This window comes from Natrix helvetica, assembly GCF_964273705.1.
Source record: "Natrix helvetica genome assembly, chromosome: 2".
Taxonomy (NCBI): Eukaryota; Metazoa; Chordata; class Lepidosauria; order Squamata; family Natricidae; genus Natrix; species Natrix helvetica.
Window position 1 is genome coordinate 274557009 of NC_138552.1, and position 23636 is coordinate 274580644.

General features: G+C 45.2%; 1 protein-coding gene and 1 long non-coding RNA gene across 2 annotated transcripts in view; one reads left to right on the forward strand and one right to left on the reverse strand.

The window, feature by feature from the left end:
- Positions 1 to 589: 589 nt before the first annotated feature.
- On the forward strand, positions 590 to 4283 carry LOC309386520. The gene is made up of 2 exons (XR_014174432.1): positions 590 to 1892; positions 2607 to 4283. It is a non-coding gene; the product is annotated as an uncharacterized lncRNA (long non-coding RNA).
- A 125-nt stretch (positions 4284 to 4408) lies between these two features.
- Positions 4409 to 23636, reverse strand: part of GUSB (glucuronidase beta) — a 28076-nt gene continuing 8848 nt past the window's right edge. The window contains exons 3-12 of the mRNA XM_081941986.1: positions 22654 to 22835; positions 21513 to 21655; positions 21203 to 21390; positions 19784 to 19936; positions 16934 to 17112; positions 15657 to 15803; positions 12356 to 12440; positions 7950 to 8126; positions 6689 to 6824; positions 4409 to 4570 (exon numbers count right to left, since the gene is read on the reverse strand). Coding sequence (XP_081798112.1) covers positions 4416 to 4570; positions 6689 to 6824; positions 7950 to 8126; positions 12356 to 12440; positions 15657 to 15803; positions 16934 to 17112; positions 19784 to 19936; positions 21203 to 21390; positions 21513 to 21655; positions 22654 to 22835 — 1545 coding nt within the window. The 3' untranslated portion in view covers positions 4409 to 4415. The remainder of the gene's footprint in view (positions 4571 to 6688; positions 6825 to 7949; positions 8127 to 12355; positions 12441 to 15656; positions 15804 to 16933; positions 17113 to 19783; positions 19937 to 21202; positions 21391 to 21512; positions 21656 to 22653; positions 22836 to 23636) is intronic.

The window sequence follows — 23636 nt, forward strand, 5'->3', positions numbered from 1 at the left end:
TCTGAGGCAACTAACAGCCAACTTTATTAACAAGACAGCAACTATATACAGCAAAAGAGTGCAGCACTTTCCTGCCTGGCAGCCAGCAACAGCCAAGCCGCGCCTGATTGGCTAAGACGCGGCTTGGCTGAGCGCGGGCTGACAGGAGCATCTGATTGGTTGTCCTGCCTGACAGCTCCGTATAAATAGCTGTCAGGCAGGAAAGTGCTGCATTCTTTTGCTGTATATAGTTGCTGTCTTGTTGTTAATAAAGTTGGCTGTTAGTTGCCTCAGACCGAGTCCTGCCTCATCCTTCGGCCAATCTTTTACATTATCCCACCTTCGTCGCCAGTGTAAAAGATTGGCCGAAGGATGAAGCAGGACTCGGTCTGAGGCAACTAACAGCCAACTTTATTAACAACAAGACAGCAACTATATACAGCAAAAGAATGCAGCACTTTCCTGCCTGACAGCTATTTATACGGAGCTGTCAGGCAGGACAACCAATCAGACGCTCCTGTCAGCCTGTGCTCAGCCAAGCCACGTCTTAGCCAATCAGGCGCGGCTTGGCTGTTGCTGGCTGCCAGGACATAACAGAGGACAACCCAAGCTCCGTTTTCACTTGCAGAGGGCTGCAGGAGGCCATCGCGGCCGAAAACAGCCCGAACGGGCCACACACATCCTCCATGAACTCCATTTTCGATGGCAGAGGGCTGCAGGAGGCCATCACAGCTAAAATGGAGCCCCGATGAGTGACGTCGAGCTGGTCACACCCACCTTGGCCACAGTCCCCAAGGTCAAACAACCCTGATGCAGCCCTCAATGAAATCGAGTTTGACACCTCTGCTCTAAAAGGATGCAAATGACCAGCTGTCTGCAAGGAGTATAAAGCCTTCCATTCCCCACTATCCTGTCAGAGCTGAAGAAGCTTCTTGGATGAGAAGCGAAATGTCCTCAAAAGAAAAAAACAAAGTCCATTTGCCTCCTGAAAAAGCACCTTTGGAACAATCCTGTCTGTAATTGGTAATAGCTCTGGATCCCAGACGTGCAAAGCTAGCGCAACGGAGAGCAGGGGGATGCGGTACTGATTGTAGAGTTTGGCTCAAAAGTAGGGTAACTGGAATGGTAAGCTCCAACCACTAAGATAAAAATCTTGGGATGAACAATGAGGTTTCTGTTTCTGCTAATCTCCCAAATCTTGTTCCCCTATGTAGGTGGAATTCTACATAGGTGTAATTCCTATGTAGGTTTGCAAATATTAATTTGTATCTTGATTACATGCTTTCAAAATCATTTAAACATGTTATTTTGAAACTTCTGTTTCTTTTTTTTTAATAAAAGTTTTTTTTTTAATTTTACACAACGCATAAAATCTTCCTTCTTTACATACTGTAGAAAGTGTATCAGTTGGTTACAAAAGACTTTCGTGCATCTCTTCTACAGTCATCAAGCATAATTCATATTAACTCAAGTATTTTAACTCAGATATTTATACTTCTGTTTCTTGTGGCTGAGTACTCATTGTGAGGAAGGAGGGAAATGCCGTTATGGGAGAAAAACACTTTGAAATGATTGTGATCTGAAGGCAATCAACTCCCTTCAAATTATGCAGTATGGTTAAAACAGTATTGGTCTATTTTGTAAAGCTGTAGAAATACTGAGATGTGTGAAACTACACACATCTTTTATTTGAGATTAAAATCAGTATATGCACATAAATATTTGGGGCCAAGTCCTTGAGTGCTCGTTTTTTTTTCCATCACACAATGGGCTCCCTGTGAGAAGAGACCAGTATATTTTAGATTATATAAAGCTACACATTCCTTGAACAGGAATTCATTTAGAAGAGCATTCATGAGCACAGCATAGTACCAAAGAAATCCTTCATATCATGACTTAGTCCGTATAGGCCCGTGATGGTGAACCTATGGCACGCGTGCCACAAGTGGCACGCGGAGCCATTTGTCAGGGCACGCAAGGCGCTGCCCTGTCAGCTGGCCAGCGCACATGTGCGCGCTGGCCAGCTGAGTTCACCCTTTTAAAAGCTATTTTTCGCCTTCCCCAGGCTCCAGAGGCTTTATAGGAGCCTGGGGAGGGCGAAAAGAGCCTCCCCCGCCCCCCTGGAGGCTTCAGGAACCGTCCCTGAAGCCTTCAGAGCGCTTAAAACGACCCTCCAAGCAACCCGGAAGTCACTTCCGGTTTGGTCGGAGGGTGGTTTTAAGTGCTCCGAAGACTTCAGGGACCGTCCGAGGCTTCCCTGATGCCTTCGGAGCGCTTAAAACGACCCTCCGAGTAACCCGGAAGTCACTTCCGCTTTGGTCGGAGGGTGGTTTTAAGCGCTCCGAAGGCTTCAGGGAAGCCTCCGGACAGTTCCTGAAGCCTCCGGAGGGCCTCCAGAGGGTCGGGGGAGGCTCTTTTCACCCTCCCCAGGCTCCTATAAAGCCCCTGGAGCCTGGGGAGGCAAAAAAAACATGTAAAAATGGGGGGGTCGCGCGTTGTGCGCGCATGCGCACTGGGGGGGTCGTGCATTGCATTATGGGTGCGGCACGCCCGCACTCGACCCCCCTGCGCTCCCCCCACTTGTGGCACGCGAGCCAAAAAAGGTTCGCCATCACTGGTATAGGCAGTCCTCAATTTATGACTGGTCACTTAATGGCTGTTCTAAATTATATGGACCCCCCCAAAATAGATGACCTGGATTCTGACATCTGGGCCCCCCAGTCACATGATCACATTGGGTACTTGGCAACCAGCTGCTTGCAGTGTCCCATGGTCACATGACATATTTCCCCCGGGAAGGCAGCATTTTCTTCCAGTTTCTGGCAAAAAAAGTCCCATAGTGAACAGTGGGTTTACTTAATGACCATGGCATTCGCTTATCAACAAAAGTCCTAAAATCAGAAATGGTCACATGGTGTCCCACTTAACGACTATCATGACTTAATAATCATAATTGTAGGCTAAATTGCAGTTGTAAGTTGAAGACTACCTATCATCAGCCTAAGCAAACTTAAGATAATGACATAAAGCCATGCCAGCAGTGGCATCTACTTGGTGATGATGTCACTCTATTTGAAAATCACCTTCCTGTTCCTAGTTTCTAGACTTATAGAGCAGAGATGTCCAACCTTGGCAACTTTAAGACTTGTGGAATGCTGGAGAGGTGAAGTTCCCTTCTGAAGTCTTTGAACACCCATTAGGGAAACATGCAGCTCTCACAGGGAAAAGCTAGATTTCCAGACTCCAAACTCCTGTCAGCTCAGTCAGGAATTAAAAATCTACCTACTCATGTTTATATAGGTTCTTTATGCAAAGAAAATTTGAAGTGGTTTCCTCCCATCTCTTCTCTCCTTTTCACTGTCCACATTCCCTTTGCTACCCCAATGCTAGGACCTCATGTAAGTTTCTGAGCTTGATCTCTCTTCCCGACTCGCAAATTAGTTTCCTTCATTCCTTCACGTGTTTTCGTGTGCACACAACACAACACACACACACACACACACACACAGACACACAGCCTGTCCTTTGGGGCAAAGTTACTTAAATATAAACTGAAGCCAGTAAACATGTCTATGATGAAGATTTCTTCATCCTGTTTCTTCCCAAAATTTCTACCTTCCTTTCTGTATTAGAAGTTCCTGCATTGGCCATTTAGCCTCTTCCTTTAGCCCTTCCCAGAATAACAGAATTGGAAGGGACTTTGGAGGTCTTCTAGTCGAACCCTCTGCTCAAGCCCTTGCTTTCCAGCTTTCCTACACACCACTGGGATACCTCTGGATGTGTTCATGTTTATGGGTGAATTGACAGTGAGCCTTGAAAGGCAAGCGCAGGAGTGTCACGTATCTTGAGCAAGGTTTTTCTCAGGCATTCTTCCTCAAAAGTGCACTTAATAAACCTGCATACCCTAAATTTAGTTCCTGATACAAAACAGAATTAATAAAATGTATTCAAGGGGGGGATGAAAAGATTGCAAAACCTTTTAATAAGGCTGAGAAACGTTTTGATCCTTAGAAATGTGCAAATGTCTTTCAAAATCAGAGAAACGTGTCTACACAGTATCTTTTTCTCTGACTCCTTGTAAGGGTAGAAGAAACCTATGATTGCCAAATTCTGTCACCAGTCCTGCTAGTGGCTTCGTTGATTCGATTTCATGATCTCAGTACATTTTTTCTTTGACATTTGATTGTAGAAAAGTTACCTGTATTTTAAATGTTCTTGCCGTAGAACAGGGGTGTCAAACTCATGGCCCATGAGCTGGATGCATCATGTGCTGGCCACGCCCATCCCTGGTTTAGTGACGGGGGGGGGGAAATTACGATACGTCACGTGACAACAATATGTCATTGCGAGTTTGACACCCCTGCCGTAGAACCTCTGTAAACACGAGTCTCCTGTAATACCTGAAATGAAAATTGAGCAAACTTGGAGAAGTGCGCTTAGGGCAAGCAGGCACCGCACGGGGCTGGTGGCATCCGAGATCTGGATTCATTTGCAATCTTCCAGTATCTTTCTTTCAAAAGGAAGGCAGCGGTTTTCGGTTGCCGTTGGCGAGTGAAAATCCCTTTCTTGTTACCCATGACGCGCGTCACTCCTACAGACAGGAAAGGACACCACAAAGCAAATGGATATTATTGAAATAGTAGACAAATCATGCTTAGCTACAAACAAAAACCTGAATCAACATACCAGACTGGCCAGTCACCATAGTTTCTTAGCTTAGTTCCTGGTTTCTTTCCCTCACCATTTACTGCTCTTAAGGACTTGGTGAGGTACACAAATAAATTAGGAATAAGCCAGAGAAACTGCATTCCTGCGTCCAACTTGACTCAAAAAAAACCCAGGCAAACAAACTGCTGTATTTTTATCCCCCCGTTTCTCTGAGAAACATCCCTTCATAGATGCTTTGTTGCCTGCTCTAGCACCATTTTTGAGCTGCTGTTTTCAATGCTCGATTTTAAAAAAATCTGAAACCTGGTGGTGTTGGGAGGCTTACGTTCTCCACAGACCTTTTTTGGAGAAGTGTAGGGGAGAAGAAACAAAACAGAAATAGTAGAGGCCCAGCTTGTTTTCTGTTGCAGAAATGGGGCTTAATGATAAGCTAGAAAGCTAACTTGCAAGTCTTGATTCGTTTGTCATTCAGGCATTTCTTCCATTTACTACTTAACTTGAATCCCAAGTTTGTGTGATATGGTAACCTGGCTTACCATGTTGTGCAAACACCTAATGGTTGAGTTTGCACATGGTGGATTAGAATAAAATGGGGTTCGGTAGTTTGCAGTTGACTACGATAAACGCTAAGGCAAGTTTAACCCATTGTCTTAGGCCAGGGGTGTCAAACTCGATTTCATTGAGGGCCACATCAGGGTTCTGTTTGACCTCGGGGGGCCAGGGTGAGCATGACCAGGGTGTGTGTGGTCAGCTTGATGTCACTCATCTTGGAGGTAGCTGTGGTGACCTGAGTTCTCTGCCAGCAAAAATGAGTTCATGAGCTCCGTTTTCAGCCGGGACGGCCTCCTGCAACCCTCTCCCAGCAAAAACACAGCTTGGGAGGGCTGTGCGCGGCCCTCCTGAGCTCCATTTTCACTGGCAGAGGCACCATGGACTGGTCCTTCGCCGTTTCCAGCTGTAAGCACCCTGTGAGCCAGATCAGGCCCATGGATGTTGAGTTTGACACCACTGTCTTAGGCCATAATATGCTTTTCAGTTAGTGTGATGATAGAGCGGTAAAGCACAGTTTCAAATCATAGCTTGATATTAGCTTAATGATTGCAGCTTTGGCTTAGAGGCTGGGCTAACAAAATATATTGTTATACTCAAGATATTATGCCCCGTGAAAAAAGCTAGTGAGTAATACCAGTTTAAAAAATTCTGATTTGCTGCTATAAAATGAACCGAAAAATCTAGATCAGTGATGGAGAACCTTTTCGGCACCGAGTGCCCAAACTGGAATGTGTGTGCATGTGCACATGCGCCAGAGCTCTGGAAACCCGAAGACAGCTGGCCAGTGCACATGCCTGGTTTTTGGCTGATTTTCGGGGTATTTTGAAGTAGTTTTTCAGCCATTTTTAGGTCAAAAACTGCCTGAAAATGTCCCGAAAAACAGCCTAAAAACAGCCTGAAAAATGTCCCCAAAAATGTCCCAAAAACGGCCTGGAAAACACATGCGCACGCCGGAGACCAGAGGATTGTGCGCATGCCCACAGAGAGGGGTCGTCGTGCCACCTCTCACATGCGTGCCATAGGTTCGCCATCACGGATCTATATGGACCTCGTTTGCACATCACACTAAGTAAAAACCAACTACAAAATGGCCCAGTGTGATGCATGTACTGACCAGCACCAAACAGTATTATAGTGTAGCAATGCAAGCTTCATTACAAACAACGGTTGCACTTTACAGTCATATGTTTAGGAAGCGGCACAAAATATTTCATGACTGTTGAGTAGCAACTGGATTGGGGGCTTCTAAGCCTCCGAGTTAGAGGCTTTACAGTATCTAACAGAATTGATAAAGTCTTGCCAATGACACTATAAGCAAGTTATCATGGAAATATCTTTGCAAGTGGTTGAGATTTATTAGTTTTTTCCTGCCTCATCACTGAAATGTTTATGCAAGTATTTCTGTTCCAGCCCAAACATTCATTTTAATAAATCCAACCCTAAGCATTTGGCAGGACAATGTGGCAGCTTTTATCTAATAAGCCCCTACCTTGTTCTGTCATAAAATCGGCAAAATTCCAGATGAGCTCTCCAATCACGTACTCCTCCCTCTTTTGGTCTAAGACAGCATGATACTCCTTGAGCACAGCTGCCTGGTATTCCTCAGAGAACATGAGAGGGGGGTCCTGCAGACACCAGAAAAGCAGGGAGGGGTGAGCATGAGTCTAACAAAATAACAATGTGTATCCTCAAGATATACTCTTGAAGTAAATGGCAACAGAGCCCGATCCAGCTCCTAGAGTAATCTATGAGGATTCAGAAAAACCACTTAATTAGTACAACACGCTTAACCTGATACCTGCATTTTCCCATCTTCTGCATTTGAACAATAGCAATAGCACTTAGACTTATATACCACTTCACGGTGCTTTGCAGCCCATTGTAACCCGTTTACAGAGTTAGCATATTGCTGACTTGGAAGGATGGAAGGCTAAGTCCACCTTGAGCCTGGTGGGATTTGAACTGCCAAATTGCAGGCAGTCGGCAGTCAGCAGAAGTAGCCTGCAGTACTACATTCTAACCATACAATGGACTCTAAACTAATTCAAGGACTGGATGTGTACAACACCCTAAATCACAAAAAACAATAACCAAGCTTAGAATGTTGTTGCAAATGCAGTTGCTGCGCCTCTAATTATGGCCTGGTGAAAGTAGTGTGTGTGAATATTTAGCTCTGCTCCTTGCTTAGTGCAAGATCTGTGATGCAAAATACATATAAAATATCCTTGACAATGATGCTCCAGTCTTTGTTAAAACGCCCCCAGCAATGGAAAGTACCTCCATATAAGTGTGTTTCACATAAAACCTCTTATTGGTATTACATTTCTCCTATGATTAATCCAAGCATGTATGTGTGTATTTTATGTAAGAGTATGATATATGGAATATCACTTAGATTTATATACCGCTTCATAGTGCTTTTACAGTCCTCTCTAAGTGGAATCAGCATATTGACCCCAAGAATCTGGGTCCTCATTTTACAGACCTCGGATGGATGGAAGGGTGAGTCAACCTTGAGCCGGCGAGAATCAAATTGCCAACTGCAGGCAGCCGGAAATCAGCAGAATTAGCCTGCAATGCTGCATTCTAACCACTGTGCCACCATGGCTCTTATAGACCCAATTCCATTTGGAAAAGCCTTGGAAGAAACAGGAATTGATGCCCTTAGTATAGAAAAAGTCCTGTCTATATCTTCTCCCTGCAAACTACTTTCTACTGCCGCAATTGCCCCTCAGAATCGCAAGACTCACAGCATGAAAGCCACTGATGGTGTCTGCTCCATATTCGCTCTGAATGATGGGCTTTTGGTGGGCAGTGTACCAGTTCTCAAACTGTGTCTTCAGCTGCAGCCGGATCACTTCCAGGTGTCCTGCATCGTGGTACCAGGAGAAGTAGCTATTCACACAGATGACATCCACATAAGGTGCCTACAGGAATCTGAGGTTAGTTCAGAAGGAGATCCAGGAGAATATAAAACTCCTCCTTATATGAAGCAGCTGGGCCTATTCTCTTGGACCAGGGGTCGGCAACCTTAAACACTCAAAGAGCCACAAAGGTCCTAAACGGAAGTCCCCCCCCCCTGTTCAATTCTGGGGCCAACCAGAAGTCCAGTTCCCCCACCATAGAGTCTCCTCCTAGTGCAGCATCCTTTTTCCTCTACCTGTTCTAATCGAAAGCCCTATCAATTGTGGTGCTGATTGGCAACAGGGAGCCACAGCACAGGGATGCAAGAGCCACATGCGGCTTCAGAACCGCGGGTTGCTTGTCACGATGTTAAAAAGTTTGCTAGATATGAACTGACTGGAAACTGACACTCAAGAGTTAAACTAAGAAAGCTTTATTGCGCAGGTCATAAAACAAAGTTATCTGAAAGTGATTTATTGCGCATGCTTCACACATTCCAGAACGATTCCTTTGTTCTTTGTCCGGCTGCCAATTTGGCAGGCAGAACATTTATTTTCAAAATGTAACAATTAGTTAACTTTCTGTTTTATTTACTTTTATTATTTTCGTATTAAAGTTTGTTTATTAATTAGAATATACTTCTCAAAGACTTTTATTTTATTTTCTTAACATCATCAATGATATGCTGAAGGGAATCAGCCCGGTCCATAGACCTCATTTTCATCAGGGTGTTTTTCCCCTGACATTGCTGACCCCTGTCTTGGACTGTTTACTTGGTTAAAATGAAAGTTGGTAACCCACGATGGCCAAGATGCTCAAATGTTCTGCTTCACATTGTACTCTGAATCACAAAACTGTGGAAATGGAAGGGACCACAAGGATCATCTAGTCTACCTTCCGCAACATGGAGGATTTTAAGCCATCCTTGAGAGGTGGCTGTCTAGCCTCTTCTTAAAACCTCCAGAAACGGAAAACCCACAACCTCTCTTAGACAGACCAATTCCACGAACACCGAAATCATTGATACTTGGAAGCATTATGTCTTTTCCTTTGTAAAAGTAAGCACTGAATCAGAAATGACTCGGGTAGGTTCTTATACTTCTATTTTGCTTGAAAAATTTTTTCCAGTCTCCGCCATCCCCATAATGAGTCTCATATTGGTTCACTATCCCAACCAGTGGCATCAATAGTCTTGCACCACGTTCCCTTCAGGCTTCCGAGGCTGAATTAAAAGCAAATCAGTGCAGCCTTTTTTTTAGCTATGAATAACTGGCCAGCCCTGAGTTTGATAGAGAGAATTGAACTCTGCACAGCATGCTCAAGCTGCTGTTACTGTAATCAGATCCAGAAAGTTCTGAGTGAAATAAATTTTGCACATATTAATTTAATTGGAGTTTAGACCTTTTTGGCACTGGGACCCCTGAGGACAGATCGCCCCCACCTTTCTGAAGCCCCAAACATTCAAAAGCCATCCTGTGAGCCCAAAGATAGGCAGTTATAAAAGGAGAATAATAATAATAATTAATAATAATTTATTAAATTTCTAGACCGCCCCCCCTCCCCGGAGGGACTCGGGGCGGTGTACAGGAATATATTTAAAACATACATACAATCATACACCTAGGTAAAAATCAAATTAAACAACCCCTGTACAATTTATAAAAATTAAAAAACAGACCCTAAAACCAATCCTAAAAAATTAAAAAATAGAACTGAGGTGGGATAGGTGGAATTAGGCCAAGCCGGCTAGCTGGAATAGGTGGGTTTTAAGTTTCTGACGGAAGGAGCGGAGATCCGTAGTCATTCTAAAGTCAGGGGGGGAGATCATTCCAGAGGGTCAGGCCCATCACAGAGAAGGCCCTTCCCCTAGGCGTCGCCCCCTGGCACAGCCTAGTGGACGGCACCCGGAGGAGTCCCTCTCTGTGTGAGCGAATCGGCCGAAGGGATGTATGGGGCAGGATACGATCCTGCAAAGCTCCCTTCCAAACAGGAAAAAATGGCCAATCCCATCAAATGGATTGTCAACTGCTACAGGATGATGGATGAACCTTAGAATATGTTAGTCATGACAGCCACACTGTAGTATCTGATTCAAAAGCAGTTTACCTCACACCGGTCAATATGCAAACAATTGAGAAAGGACCTTGTTATTTTCTTCTGCTTATGGGCTTCTCCCGATGTTTTTGGATGACTGCTAAATGGATTCGATGGAGCTTCGATCCAAGAGGACACCATGTTTTTTTTTTTTGCAGGGGGTTCAAAAAGTTAAGATGGCAGCCACAATTACATGATCAAAGGCCCACCTATAAAGAAAATGGCAGGCTTTGATCATGGGAATGTAGCTGCCATCTTGACTTCTGGACACATCTTATTTATTTATTTATTTATTTTTCAGGATTTATAGACCGCCCCCTCTCCCCGAAGTGACTCGGGGCGGTGTACAGGTGTCTCATTAAAACGAATACAAAAGATAAATATCCTATACCCTTAAAAACGAATTAAACCTAATACAGCTGTACAGAAAAGTAAAAATTAAAAGCAACTAAAAAGCATACCCCTAAAAAACTTAAAAATGCAGGCTTGAGGGACTAAAATTGGGAATTAGGCCAGGCCGGCTAAATTGAACAGGTGGGTTTTTAGCTTCTTACGGAAGGAGCGGAGGTCGGTGGTAGTCCTGATATCCGGGGGGAGGTCATTCCAGAGGGTCGGGCCCATCACAGAGAAGGCCCTACTCCTGGGCGTCGCCCGCTGGCATTGCCTAGTGGACGGCACCCGGAGGAGTCCCTCTCTGTGAGAGCGAATCGGCCGAAGGGATGTATGGGGCAGGATACGATCCCGCAGATAACTAGGTCCTGTGCCATGGAGCGCTTTAAAGATGATAACCAACACCTTGAAACGCACCCGAAAAGCCACAGGTAGCCAGTGCAGCCCACGCAGCAAAGGTGTTATGTGGGAGTATCTAGTGGCTCCCACAATTGTCCGCGCGGCCGCATTCTGAACCAGCTGCAGCCTTCGGGTGCATCTCAAGGGGAGCCCCATGTAAAGAGCATTACAGTAGTCCAGTCGAGACGTCACAAGTGCATGAGTGACTGTGCAGAGGGCGTCCCCTCTCCTGCAGCTAAACACACTTTAAAATTGCTTGGAGGAAATGTTTCAGACTTTATATGAGCACATTTCCCTGCTTTCCATTGAAATATAATACAATAACAGAGTTGGAAGGGACCTTGGAGGTCTTCTAGTCCAACCCCCTGATCAGGCAGGAAACCCTATACCAGTGATGGTGAACCTTTTCGGCACAAGAGTGCCCAAAATGGAATGTGTGTGCGTGTGCACGCATGCGCACGTTGGAGTGCGAGAAACCCGAAGACCAGCTGGCCAGTGCCCATGCCCGCCAACTGGTCTTTGGGTTTCCGGCACACACACGCATGCCAACCAGCTGGTCTTCGAGCGCACCAGAGCACTGGAAATCTGAAGGCCAGCTGGCCGATGCACACATGCCTGCTTTTTGGCTGTTTGGGGGGCTGTTTTCATGACAGTTTTGGGCCATTTTCAGGCCATTTTCTGGACATTGTCAGGCCGTTTTGGGTTCTTTTCAGGCTGTTTTGGGGGCCATTATCAGACCATATTTTGGGGCCAAAACCGACCTAAAAATGGCCTGGAAAATGCCCCCCAAACGGCCCTTTTTGCCATTTTCAAGTTGTTTTCCAGCGCTCTGGCACCTGCGAAAACCAGAAGAGCAGCTGGCAACGGCACGAGTGCCCACAGAGAGGGCTTTGTGTGCCACCCCTGGCATGCATACCATAGATTCGCCATCATGGCCCTATACCACTTCAGACAAATGGCTATCCAATCTCTTCTTAAAAACTTCCACTGTTGGAAGTTTTCACCACTTCTGGAGGCAAGCTGTTCCACTGATCAATTGTTCCAACTTCTAAAGCAGCCCAACCCTCCTCAATACTTCACATGTCGGGAAAAACAGGATCAGCTGCTTCAGGAACCACTTGAAAGTAGATTCCTTAAAGCAGCCCCATCAACGTCTGACTTTTTACTCCTCTGTTTGTAGGGATATAGAACGCTTCTATGCCCTACAGCACCTCATCTGGAATTCTTTTTCAGTTATTCGACTGATCTTTCAACAACACAGGATCCAAGCTTCTGCTATTACGTTTTGCAATGAGTGCTGAACAAGCTTGCCGGAAGGGCCGTCAGAAATCCTCCCTCTTAAACTCAATCTAAGCCATGCAATACTTACCCCCTGATCTCGGAGGTAATTAGCATTTGAGACAAATGTCACAGGCCGGGTGGGGTCCAAAGCTTTGGTGTGGGCGATCACTGTCCTGCAGGGTAACGATGAGATTCAAAAGATCAGGATAATGCTTTTTCTGCTATACATCAAAGGCAGTTCATTGCAGCATTCTTTCCTCTAATAGGAAGAGAGGATCCTTCCAAAGATAGCAATAGCAATAACTTAAGACTTGTATTTTTTACAGCCCTCTCTAAGCGGTTTCAAGAGTCAGCATATTGCCTTCAACAATCTGGATCCTCATTTTACCAACCTCGGAAGAGTGGAAGGCTGAGTCAACCTAGAGCCGGTGAGAATCAAACTGCTGGCAGTTGCAGAATTAGCCTGCAATACTGCATTCTAACCACCACAGCTCTTGATATACGTTGTCAGGTAACATGTTGAAAACTTCCATTAGCTTTACATTCAGGATTACCATAAAGAGAAATATAGGTGGTCCTCTTGTAATGGAGCCTGCCCATTATGGTTGTAAGTTATGATGGCCATAAAGTGGGCTTACCCATGTGACCTATCTGATTTTACGACTTTGTTTGCAACAGTCATTAAGCAAACCAATTGTTCATGAGTAAATGTCAGTTTTCAGCAAAAACGTCGGAAAACACAGTTATGTTACTGCGGGATGCTGCAAACAGCTGTAAATGCGCATCAGTTGACAAGCATCCACATGTAGTCATGTGAGCACGGAGAGGAGCTGGTCATTAGAACTTTGGAACCTGGTTTTAAATATCCATAATACTTTGGTGACTGGTCATAAGCCAAGAATTGCCTGTACTTTCCCCATTTGTCATCTGTGCCTTTTTTGACTGCCCAAAGGTAACAAAGAACTTCCTGCTGAACTGTAAATTCTCCTAAGAATTTGGTAGCTAGAGATAACAACACCACAAAGGCAATACCAGGTAGAGAGAAAGCTCCAGCTTTGATCAGCAAAGAGTCAATATCAATAAGGAATCAGGGCCATGAAAGAGCAGTAACCAGGTGATTTTTAGACTGTTAAATTGGAGGTGGGGAATTTTCCTTTCATCTGGGGCCACAAATGGTAATATTTTAAAGAAAAAAGATCCATACAGATTTTGTCAGGAGAGGAGAGGGGGAAGATAGGATGGTATTGTTGTCCTGGAGACAGGGGTATTAAACTCGTGGTCCGCAGGCCAGATGTGCCACGCCTACCCCCATTTTAGCGAAGGGGGAAAATGTCGTGTCACGTCACAACAATGCGATGATGGAAGTTTGACACTCCTGCAGTAGATGTTCTATTTTCAGTCTATTTCTTCCATGGATGACTCAGACCCATGATGGCGCACCTATGGCGTGTGTGCCAGACAGGGCATTCAGAGCCCTCTCTGTGGGCATGCGCGCCATCGCCAGCTGCTCTTCTGGTTTCTGGTGCATGCCTGCGCACTGGCCAGCTGGTCTTCGCGCATGCTGGAGCACCAGAAACCAAAGACCAGTTGGCTACTGTGCATGCATGCACGCACCGGAAACCCAAAAGCCAGGTGGCCAGTGTGCACATGTTCCGGTTTGGACACTCAGTGCCAAAAAGGTTTGCCATCACTGGCTCAGACTTTATATTTTATTATAAAGTCTGTTTATAATAAGTCTATAATTATGTCTACATGTAGATGTGTAGTCTGGTTCACTAGAGCCTAATAGATAATATATTTTGTATCTGTTGAAGCAGTGCTAAGTGAGATCATAACAGTGGTGGGTTTCAAAAAATTTTAGAACCTCTTCTGTAGGTGTGGCCTGCTTTGTGGGAGTGGCCTGCCGGCCATGTGACTGGGTGGGAGTGTCCAACTTGTAAAATGTGGTGAAACTCACTTAACAATGCTCCTGCTTAGTAACCAAAATGTTGGCTCAGATACTCTGGGATTTGAAGCATGTAAGTCTTAAAGCTGTCAAGTTACAAGACCCTTGCACCCCTAACCCTTTAGAAAAAAAACCCCAGGGGTGTTCAAACTTGACACATTTAAGACTTGTGGACTTCAACTCCCAGAATTCCACCTCCAGTCATGTTGGCTCAGGAACTCTGGCATTGAAATGTGCAAGTCTTAAAGCTGTCAAGTTACAAGACTCTTGCATCCCTAACCCTTTAGGAAAAAAACCCAGGGGTGTTCAAACTTGACAGCTTTAAGACTTGTGGGCTTCAACTTCCAGAATTCCTCCTCTCGTTCTTCATCTTGATGATGTGCGGACGGGCTGGGGGTGGGAGCTGGAACCGGTTCTAAACGACACTGTAGATTTGTGAAACCTCTTCTATAGAAGAGGTTAGAACTGGCAGAAACCTACCCCTGGATCATAACTACAAAAATAAAAACAGTAATAAGAATAAAATTATAATAAAAAATGAATTCTGTTCAGAAGCTGCAGAATGTGACAACACAGGTTTAGGGTGCCATTTACTGGGTTCAACAAGCTGCATTGGCTTCCAGTGGGCTCCTGGATGCAATTCAAAGTTCTAGTTGATGCCTTTAAGCCCAGGTTACCTACGGACTGTCTCTTCCCAGTTGCCTCTACCTGTCCTACCTGATCCAGCAGTCAGTGAAGCCTAGAAGGAGAGCCTTTTCTGCTGTAGTGCCCACCCATTGGATCTTCATCCCCCCTGACTTGACCTTGTCCAGGGTGGCCTTGGCAACTTGGTTTTGTAACTGCTTGTTGGGGAATTCTAGGAGTTGGATCCACACAACTTAAAATTGTCACGGTTGAGAAAGGCTCTGTTGACACAAGACCCTACATTACTGTAAGCCACAAAGGAGCCCTCTATGTAGGTGACAGCCAGGTGTACGATTACAGCTTTCATCCCCTATTCACATGATGGCCAACCTATGGCACGTGTGCCAGAGGTGGCACGCAGAATCCTCTCTGCTGGCACAGGTGCTGTTGCCCCAGCACAGAGCTCTCTGTGGCATTTCTTTCGTGAGCTTCTATTTCCCTGCAAACGACGAAACAGAAGCTCATGAAAGAACTTACCTCTTGCCATGCTGGTGGTATTGGGATGCCTCGCCTCTGCCGGCCAGCTGGTCTTCGGGTCTCTGCTGTGCATGTGTGCATTTCTGCACATTTGTGTACACATATTCACTTGCGCACAGGCACCTTTCAGTTTGGGCATGCGTGCGCATGCAGTTTGGGCACTCGGTGTCTAAAAGATTCGCTATCACTGCCCTATTCCTATGATTCCAAGTTCCACTTTTTGTGTAGGCTTATGTCCAGTTCACAGACCTCACAGTGCATTCTCAGCTGGGTAGGTACTCACTTGAAGTAGTAAGCAGCCACAGGCAACTCTGAGGCTGGCTCATTGGCCACTGACCACATCACAACGGAGGGTCGGTTTTTGTCCCGCCGGATCAGCTCTTCCATCACAAGAAGGTGGTGTTGCAGGGACTGGTTTCCAAAGTTCAGACTAAACAATGAAGCAAAGAGAGACCAAAGGAAAATAAACCCATACAGGAGGGGAAAATGGACTACCTGGGTAAGGCTTGGCGTTGCTATCACGAGGAACGCTCCCTTTGAAAGCAAACCTGGATAAACAGCACTTCCAAGTTTTTAACAGGAATTGTAATAAGGGGATGAACAAGCCAAGGAATTGTAAATCTGGTTTTCTGAATATTTCCTAAATTTCCCATTCTTTAATTGAGAACTCCAAAAATCCTTATCAAGTCCGGCTTATCAGGACTAAGAGAAAGTTGCAATATTTCAGCTTTTATAGAAACCCTTTGCATTCCAACTATCTCTCTACTTTCTCCGGTGGTCCCCATTCACGTCTTTGTTCTTTCTTGAAACAAATACAAGAGGCAAACCATCTTAAGATAGATCACAGTCACGATAGAAGAGAATAATCATAACTCAGGGTTGAACTGTGGAATTCTTGGTGCTCTCTGAGCTTGGAGATTTCCTTGCTGACGTTTCATTACCAAACTAGTTATGTGTAGCACTGATGATGTTACCTAGTTTGGTAATGAAACGTCTGCAAGGAAACCACCAAGTTCAAGAGTGCCAAGGACCTCAAAGACCACAGTCCCACCAGCTGAAGCCCAATGGCTAAAACCCACAGTGAGACACCTGCCGTCCTCCAGCTCTCATCATTCTTGATCACTAGCCAATAGTCTATAAAGGTTGCCAAGGGTGGGCCACAAATTCCCCACCCTTGGCAACCTTTGTAGACTATTCGCTTCTTAGGTTTCTGCCTCCTATCCATGGGAATTCTGATATATGGTTAACCCTGGCTCTGCACCCATAGGTATTTTCCTATTAGACTATCCAACCTGCTGTGGGCCATTCATTTAAAAAAAGGTTACGCTCAGCCAGCTACAAAAAGAACTGCCCATTTCTGCTTTAGTATATTATGTGACAGAAGGCATAAGACAGTGGTGTTCAAACTTGGCAACTTTAAGACTTGTGGACTTCAACTCCCAGAATTCCCCAGCCAGCTCTGCTGGCTGGGGAATTCTGGGAGTTGAAGTCCACAAGTCTTAAAGTTGCCAAGTTTGGACACCCCTGGCATAAGACATGGGCATAGCAACTGTACCTCACCTGTCATGCATGCCCACTCCTGGGCTCTCATCAATCACGACGATGCCATAAGCATCACAAAGCTCCATGATCTCCTCAGCATACGGATAATGGCTGGTGCGAAAGGAATTGGCTCCTAGCCAGCGCAGAAGGTTGAAATCCTTCATGATCAGAGGCCAGTCGAGGCCCTTGCCACGGATCTGCAACAGAACAGAACATTGTTAGCAACGGCTTTGCAGGCCTCGTGGTTACAGCTTAACATGGAAGACATGAAATACGCACCCAGTATCTAAAAATGAGAAGAAGAGCAATGTATTTCCATATAGTCTAGATTTACCGTATTTTTTGGAGTATAAAACGCACCAAGATTTTGAAGAAGCAAATTTAAAAAAAAAAAGTTTTTGCACTCTGCAGATCTCCCCAAAACATTTTTTGTCCAAAAAAAAAGGGCACGAATAGCCTTTAGGAGCCTTGTAGAGGGCTCCTGGGGGCTGGAGGCTTCCCAAAATAAGCAAAAGACCACCTGTTTTTTACGAAAATGGACTTGTTTTTTGTCAAAAAAATGGCATGCATAAGCTTTAGACTTATAGAGTGCACTTGGGGGGCTGTGGGCCCCCCAAAACCGAGCAAAATACCACCTATTTTTCGCTCATTTTTGCCCTCCCCAGCCCCCAGGAGCACTCTGGAAGCCTCCTAAAGGCTATGCATGGCCATTTTTGCAAAGGGGGCGGGGTTTCAGGAGGCCAAAAATGCTGTATTCCGGGTATAAGATGCACCCAGATTTTCACCCTCTTTTTTGAGGGAAAAAGGTGTGTTTTATACTCCGAAAAATACGGTAATAAGTAGTTTAATGACTGAATTCATACTACTCTGATATTTTTTCTTTTGCCTAATTTATTTTTTCTCTCCTTCAGTTTACTTTAATTTTTATAATGTGTGATTGCATTTTACTATACAATCACTAATTATAGCCTTTATTATTCCACTAATGTATATTTTAAAATGAAATACACACAAATAGACCCACGCTGTTTCAAAGACGTGTTGGCATTTTAAGCATGAACCATAGGTAATGAACTGAGCCAAGACTTTAACATGGTTTATTAGCTCCTCTTCTTTGGGGATAGCAAATGTTATACAAGCTGACATTTTGTTTTCCAATTAACATTTTAATTTTATTCTTTTTTAGAGATCAGTGACAACGAAACATCTCTTAAGGTTTTGGTTGAGGTCAGAGCCCCAGTGGGTGCAGAGCACAGGGGCATCTGCAGAACAAGTGGGGGAGAGAGACAGATGGCGAAAAGCCAAGATGGCAATTGCAATCATGGAATCAAAGTTCCACTCCTGTTTATGTGCATCATATGCCAATGCATTTAAAAGACAACTTTGGCTTTAATTACACAGTCACAGCTGCTGTTATTTTCCCCTGCGTTTACCCTTGGGCTCCAACACTTGTTTTCAAAACAAGGCCCTATAAGGCACAAAATTACTAGACGAGCAAAGAGCCCACTGCAGGTATGGGTCCATTTCACAGACCCTTCGGTATCCATGTTGTTGTTCTGGAGAAGTCATTGGACTTCTTAACGATCAGAAGGCATTGTTCCAGATTCAGGCAACACATTGTGTTTTTTGTCTACTGTAAATCATGGTTGACAATCAGGGATCAAATATTCTCTCTTAACTATAATTAGAAATGTGGATTTCAACAATGCAAGCAGGCCTTGACTTATGACCGCAATTGGGACCAGAATTTCCACTGCTAAGCAAGCAGCTAAGTGAGTCATGCTCAATTTAATGACTTTTTTTTTGCCACAATTGCTAAGCAAATCACTACAGTTGTTAAGTGAACCCCCTCCCCTCCCAGTCATTAAGCTAACCTGACTTCCTCCGTTGACTTTGCTTGGCAGAAACTGGCTGGGAAGAATCGCAATTGGTGATCACATGACTTCAGGATGCTGCAATCTTTGAAAATGTATATCGGTTGTCAAGCTCCTGAATCATGTGACTGTGGGGACGCTACAACACCGGTTGTAAGTGTGAGTACCAGTCGTAATTGACTTTTTTCAGTGCCATTGTAATTTTGAACAGTCACTAAAGAATACTTGTCAGTTGAAAACTACCTGTACATTAAAACTAATAACAGCATCGTTGTGTGTCCATTTCTTAGAGAATTCTGGATAAATTAAGATGGTGGCTTAATCTAGTCACTGTCCCTTCTCTAGTCTGACCAGCTTTTGAGAAACAAACTCCGTATGGATCTAGCAAAATTATGACTAGAGAAAGACTGGATTGTGCATTTGCAATTTAGCATAACTAGAGGGAACCATGCGTATTTTCTGTGAAAATAAGACCTCCCCAGATAATAAGCCCAATCGGGCTTCTGAGCGCATGCACTAAAATAAGCCCTCCCCTGAAAATAAGCCCTCCCTGAAAATATTGCAACACAGCGGCAGCCATGAGGTGACCACGCTCACCGCCTCCTGCACCTCAAAAATAATAAGACCTCCCCAAAAATAAGACCAAGCGTTTATTTCGGAGGTCAAAAGAAAATAGGACCCTGTCTTATTTTCGGGGAAAACACGGTAGAACAGTGCATGATTCTTTCTGACATAGATTGAGAACTTCTTTGTACACTGTGCTCTCTCAACTTTTTTTAATAACTTGAAATCTTGCAAGATCTCATGTGAGAATACCCAAATGTTGTGAGGCTTGGCAATCTTGTTCAACTGAGTGTTAAGAAGATGTAACTGTGTGGATCATGGATGGTGGTGAGCCATGCACTCAGGTCCCTGCTTTCATTTTATCGGTAGATTGACCATGAGTCACATTTCTTTTCTTATCTGCTTTGCCATTCTATCCAGGTTTACTCACATCAGCATCTTCATGTTTGTTGACCCCGTGAAAATAGAATGGTTTCCCATTGATAAGAAACTGGTTGCGAGCAACAAAGATGGTTCGGATACCAACCGGCTGCACATAGGTGTCTTCAGAGATGGAGCCGTCCACAACGGCAGAGAGCGTGATCTGTGTTTTGAAAAAGTCATTCTGGGTCAGTTTCCTGAACTACAAGTCAATATGACACCTTCCATATAAATCACTAAAGGTAAAGGTAAAGGTTCCCCTCACACATATGTGTTAGTCGTTCCCAACTCTAGGGGTCAGTGCTCATCTCCGTTTCAAAGCCGAAGAGCCAGCACTGTCCGAAGACGTCTCCGTGGTCATGTGGCCGGCATGGCTAAACACCGAAGGTGCACAGAACACTATTACCTTCCCACTAATAGGTGGTTCCTATTTTTTCTACTTGCATTTTTACATGCTTTCGAACTGCTAGGTTGGCAGAAGCTGGGACAAATAACGGGCGCTCACTCCATTACGCAGCACTAGGGATTCGAACTGCTGACCTTTCTGATCGAGAAGCTCAGCGACTTAGCCCCTGAGCCACCGCGTCCCTTATAAATCATTAGCCCTGGTTAAATGAATCCAAGATCGTCCATAACAGTGCACCCTATTTGAATGAGATGAATGAATGTAAAATACTTTTGAGATCAGACAAGGGGCAGGAAATTACTCTTATTTTTCACTTTTCAAAGTCTCATTCAGCTACACCAGGGGTGTCCAACTTTAAGACCTGTGTACTTCAACACCCAGGATTTTTCCTATGTATGAAAAGTTCAAATAGACCTTTATAGGGTATAATGCTTGTTTATACACAGGGCAGTGATAGGTTCCGGATTCTGTTCCCCGGAATCACCCACATGCACGGCGCAATACGCATGTGCCTTGTAGCGTCAAATGATGCTCCAGCTGCTCGGCGGAGTGTTGCACAGGTACCATATGTGCAATGCGCTTGCGCGGAAGCACCAAAAGCTTAAAGCATAGGTAAGGCGGGTGGGTGGGCCCTCCGGAACACCGTACCGGAACACTACCTGTTCTGGGCAGGATCCAGTACACCCATACTGGGGCGTACCGCCTGCAACCCACCACTGACACGGGGGTATCTGCAGCATATGGTCAAAAAATCAAAATGGTGGCCACAATGATGTGATCAAAGCTCTATCTGTTTTTCTATTGTGTTGCACATGAAAAGTGCATGGAGCTTTGATTGTATAGTTGCCATCTTAATGTTTTGATACACTTTACAAACACCCTTGTCATAAGCCTTTTCTGGAATCTCTTTGTCAGCCAATCTATTTGGATTCTTTTATTTTATTTATTAACAGGAGCTGGAGTTCAAATCTTGCCCAGAAAGCAGGCAGATTTGAGAATCCTGAGGAGAGACATGCAAGATACCTTCAAGGAGTAGAGGTATCCAGGACGTTCATTCATCAAGTAGGGCCACCACAGAAGAGGATCCATGACTTTCAGTTCACCAGCTGACCCGTTTCCTGTTGCTACGGCAACGTGGTCACTGTCATACAAAGTCAGGGATAAAAAGTAGTCTGAGCTTCCTCGTACAGACACCAAATAATGAACCAGGCCTGTGTCACAGAAGAAGAGATAAAAGCTTGCATTTGAAAGAAAAAGTGGGGAATGGATGTAACTCCCTAAAGTGGAGATCTCCCTCAAGGGAGAGTCCTGCTTTGCTCCCTCAGCTCCTTACCAACATTTCCCTTCAAGGTCGTGGTTACTGTGATATCATCAATGTAGGCCAAAGGTGTGATGTAGAGCAAGACCGGGCGGTGAATTCCAGCATAATTGAAGAAATCAAATCGTGTGTTTTGAACAAAGTAGCCCTTTGGATACCTGGGTTGAGGGAGAGAGAAAGGGAGATAATGGGAGGTTGAGTAAGAGATGGAAAGGTGCTTTAGGAATGAAGAATTACCAGAGAAAATGCCTGAGAATCCATTCAGAGGTCTTTCCTATATGGAGGCATCTACAGTGAGGAGCAGTCAAAAACTTCCAAGATAGCAGCCCCAGCCACATGACCAAGGTCCACTCTTTTTTGGCCCTTGTGTCATGCGCCATGCTTAAAAGAGGCATGGTGTCAGCGTTCCAAATATCATCCAGAATTAAATCAGAGCCCAAGGCAGAGCTTTCATCAAAGCTCCAATTTAATAAGAGAGACATGTTGGTACATCTGTGGAAAACCCAAATCTGAAAGCTTCCTGGGTTTTCCACCCAGTTGAAAGTTCATGATCTTGCCCCCCCACACCCACAAGTTCATCACATGGTCCAATCTTCCACTGCCATGCTGGCAGCTTCCACCCATCCACTTCTGGTCAGGTGCAGAGGTGCAAAGACAAAGGATGACCTTAGGCTTCTAGAAAAGAATGTTTTATTTTGACAACAACACATAACTTGCAACGGCACTAAATGAGTGGTACTTACAACCAGACCTCAGAGTTCTAGCTATGGCAGCATCCCCAAGTCACAGGATTGAGGTCCAGGCAACTTGGAGCCAGCTCATGATTTCCACATCACAGGGCTCCATTGTCATGCAGTCACCTTTGGCCATCTTTTTTGCTGCCTTCCAACAAGCAAAGTCCATGGGAAGTCACAAATGGTGAACACACAAGGTCCTGACCTAATGACCTGCTGTCTGTTGACCTGACCCAGATGTGTGAACTTCCACCAAAACAAGGTCTCAGCCTTGGCAATTTTAAGTCACAGGGACATCAGTTCCCAGAATTCCTCAGCCAGACATGCTAAGCTGGGCAATTCTGGGAGTTAAAGTCCACACATCTTAAAATTGCTGAAGCTGAGAAACGCTACAGTGAATCGCAGGGAGCTGTTGAACTTACATGGACTCATCATCCATATACTGAATTGTTCCTGGAGGCAATGTGTGCGGTGTCAGAGTGTTATTGATTGCAATGGTGATGCGGCAGGGCTCTTTGGGGCTCCTATGCAAGATTTCACTGATCTCCACTTCAAAAGGGAGGTGTCCTCCTTCATGCTCAGTGACTTCCACTCCGTTCACCCACTGCAAAAGAGAGAGAAAAAATAGAGCTCTGGGAAGGACTAAGGAGAAGAAACTGAAAGGCCCAGCACCATGGGGTGCTTAGATCTGGCCCATGGGGTGCTTAGATCTGGCCCATGGGGTGCTTAGATCTGGCCCATGGGGTGCTTAGATCTGGCCCATGGGGTGCTTAGATCTGGCCCATGGGGTGCTTAGATCTGGCCCATGGGGTGCTTAGATCTGGCCCATGGGGTGCTTAGATCTGGCCCATGGGGTGCTTAGATCTGGCCCATGGAGTGCTTAAATCTGGCCCATGGGGTGCTTAAATCTGGCCCATGGGGTGCTTAGATCTGGCCCATAGGGTGCTTAGATCTGGCCCATGGGGTGCTTAGATCTGGCCCATGGAGTGCTTAGATCTGGCCCATAGGGTGCTTAGATCTGGCCCATGGAGTGCTTAGATCTGGCCCATGGGGTGCTTAAATCTGGCCCATGGGGTGCTTAGATCTGGCCCATAGGGTGCTTAGATCTGGCCCATAGGGTGCTTAGATCTGGCCCATGGAGTGCTTAGATCTGGCCCATGGGGTGCTTAGATCTGACCCATGGAGTGCTTAGATCTGGCCCATGGGGTGCTTAGATCTGGCCCATGGGGTGCTTAGATCTGGCCCATGGAGTGCTTAGATCTGGCCCATAGGGTGCTTAGATCTGGCCCATGGAGTGCTTAGATCTGGCCCATGGGGTGCTTAGATCTGGCCCATGGAGTGCTTAGATCTGGCCCATGGGGTGCTTAGATCTGGCCCATGGGGTGCTTAGATCTGGCCCATGGAG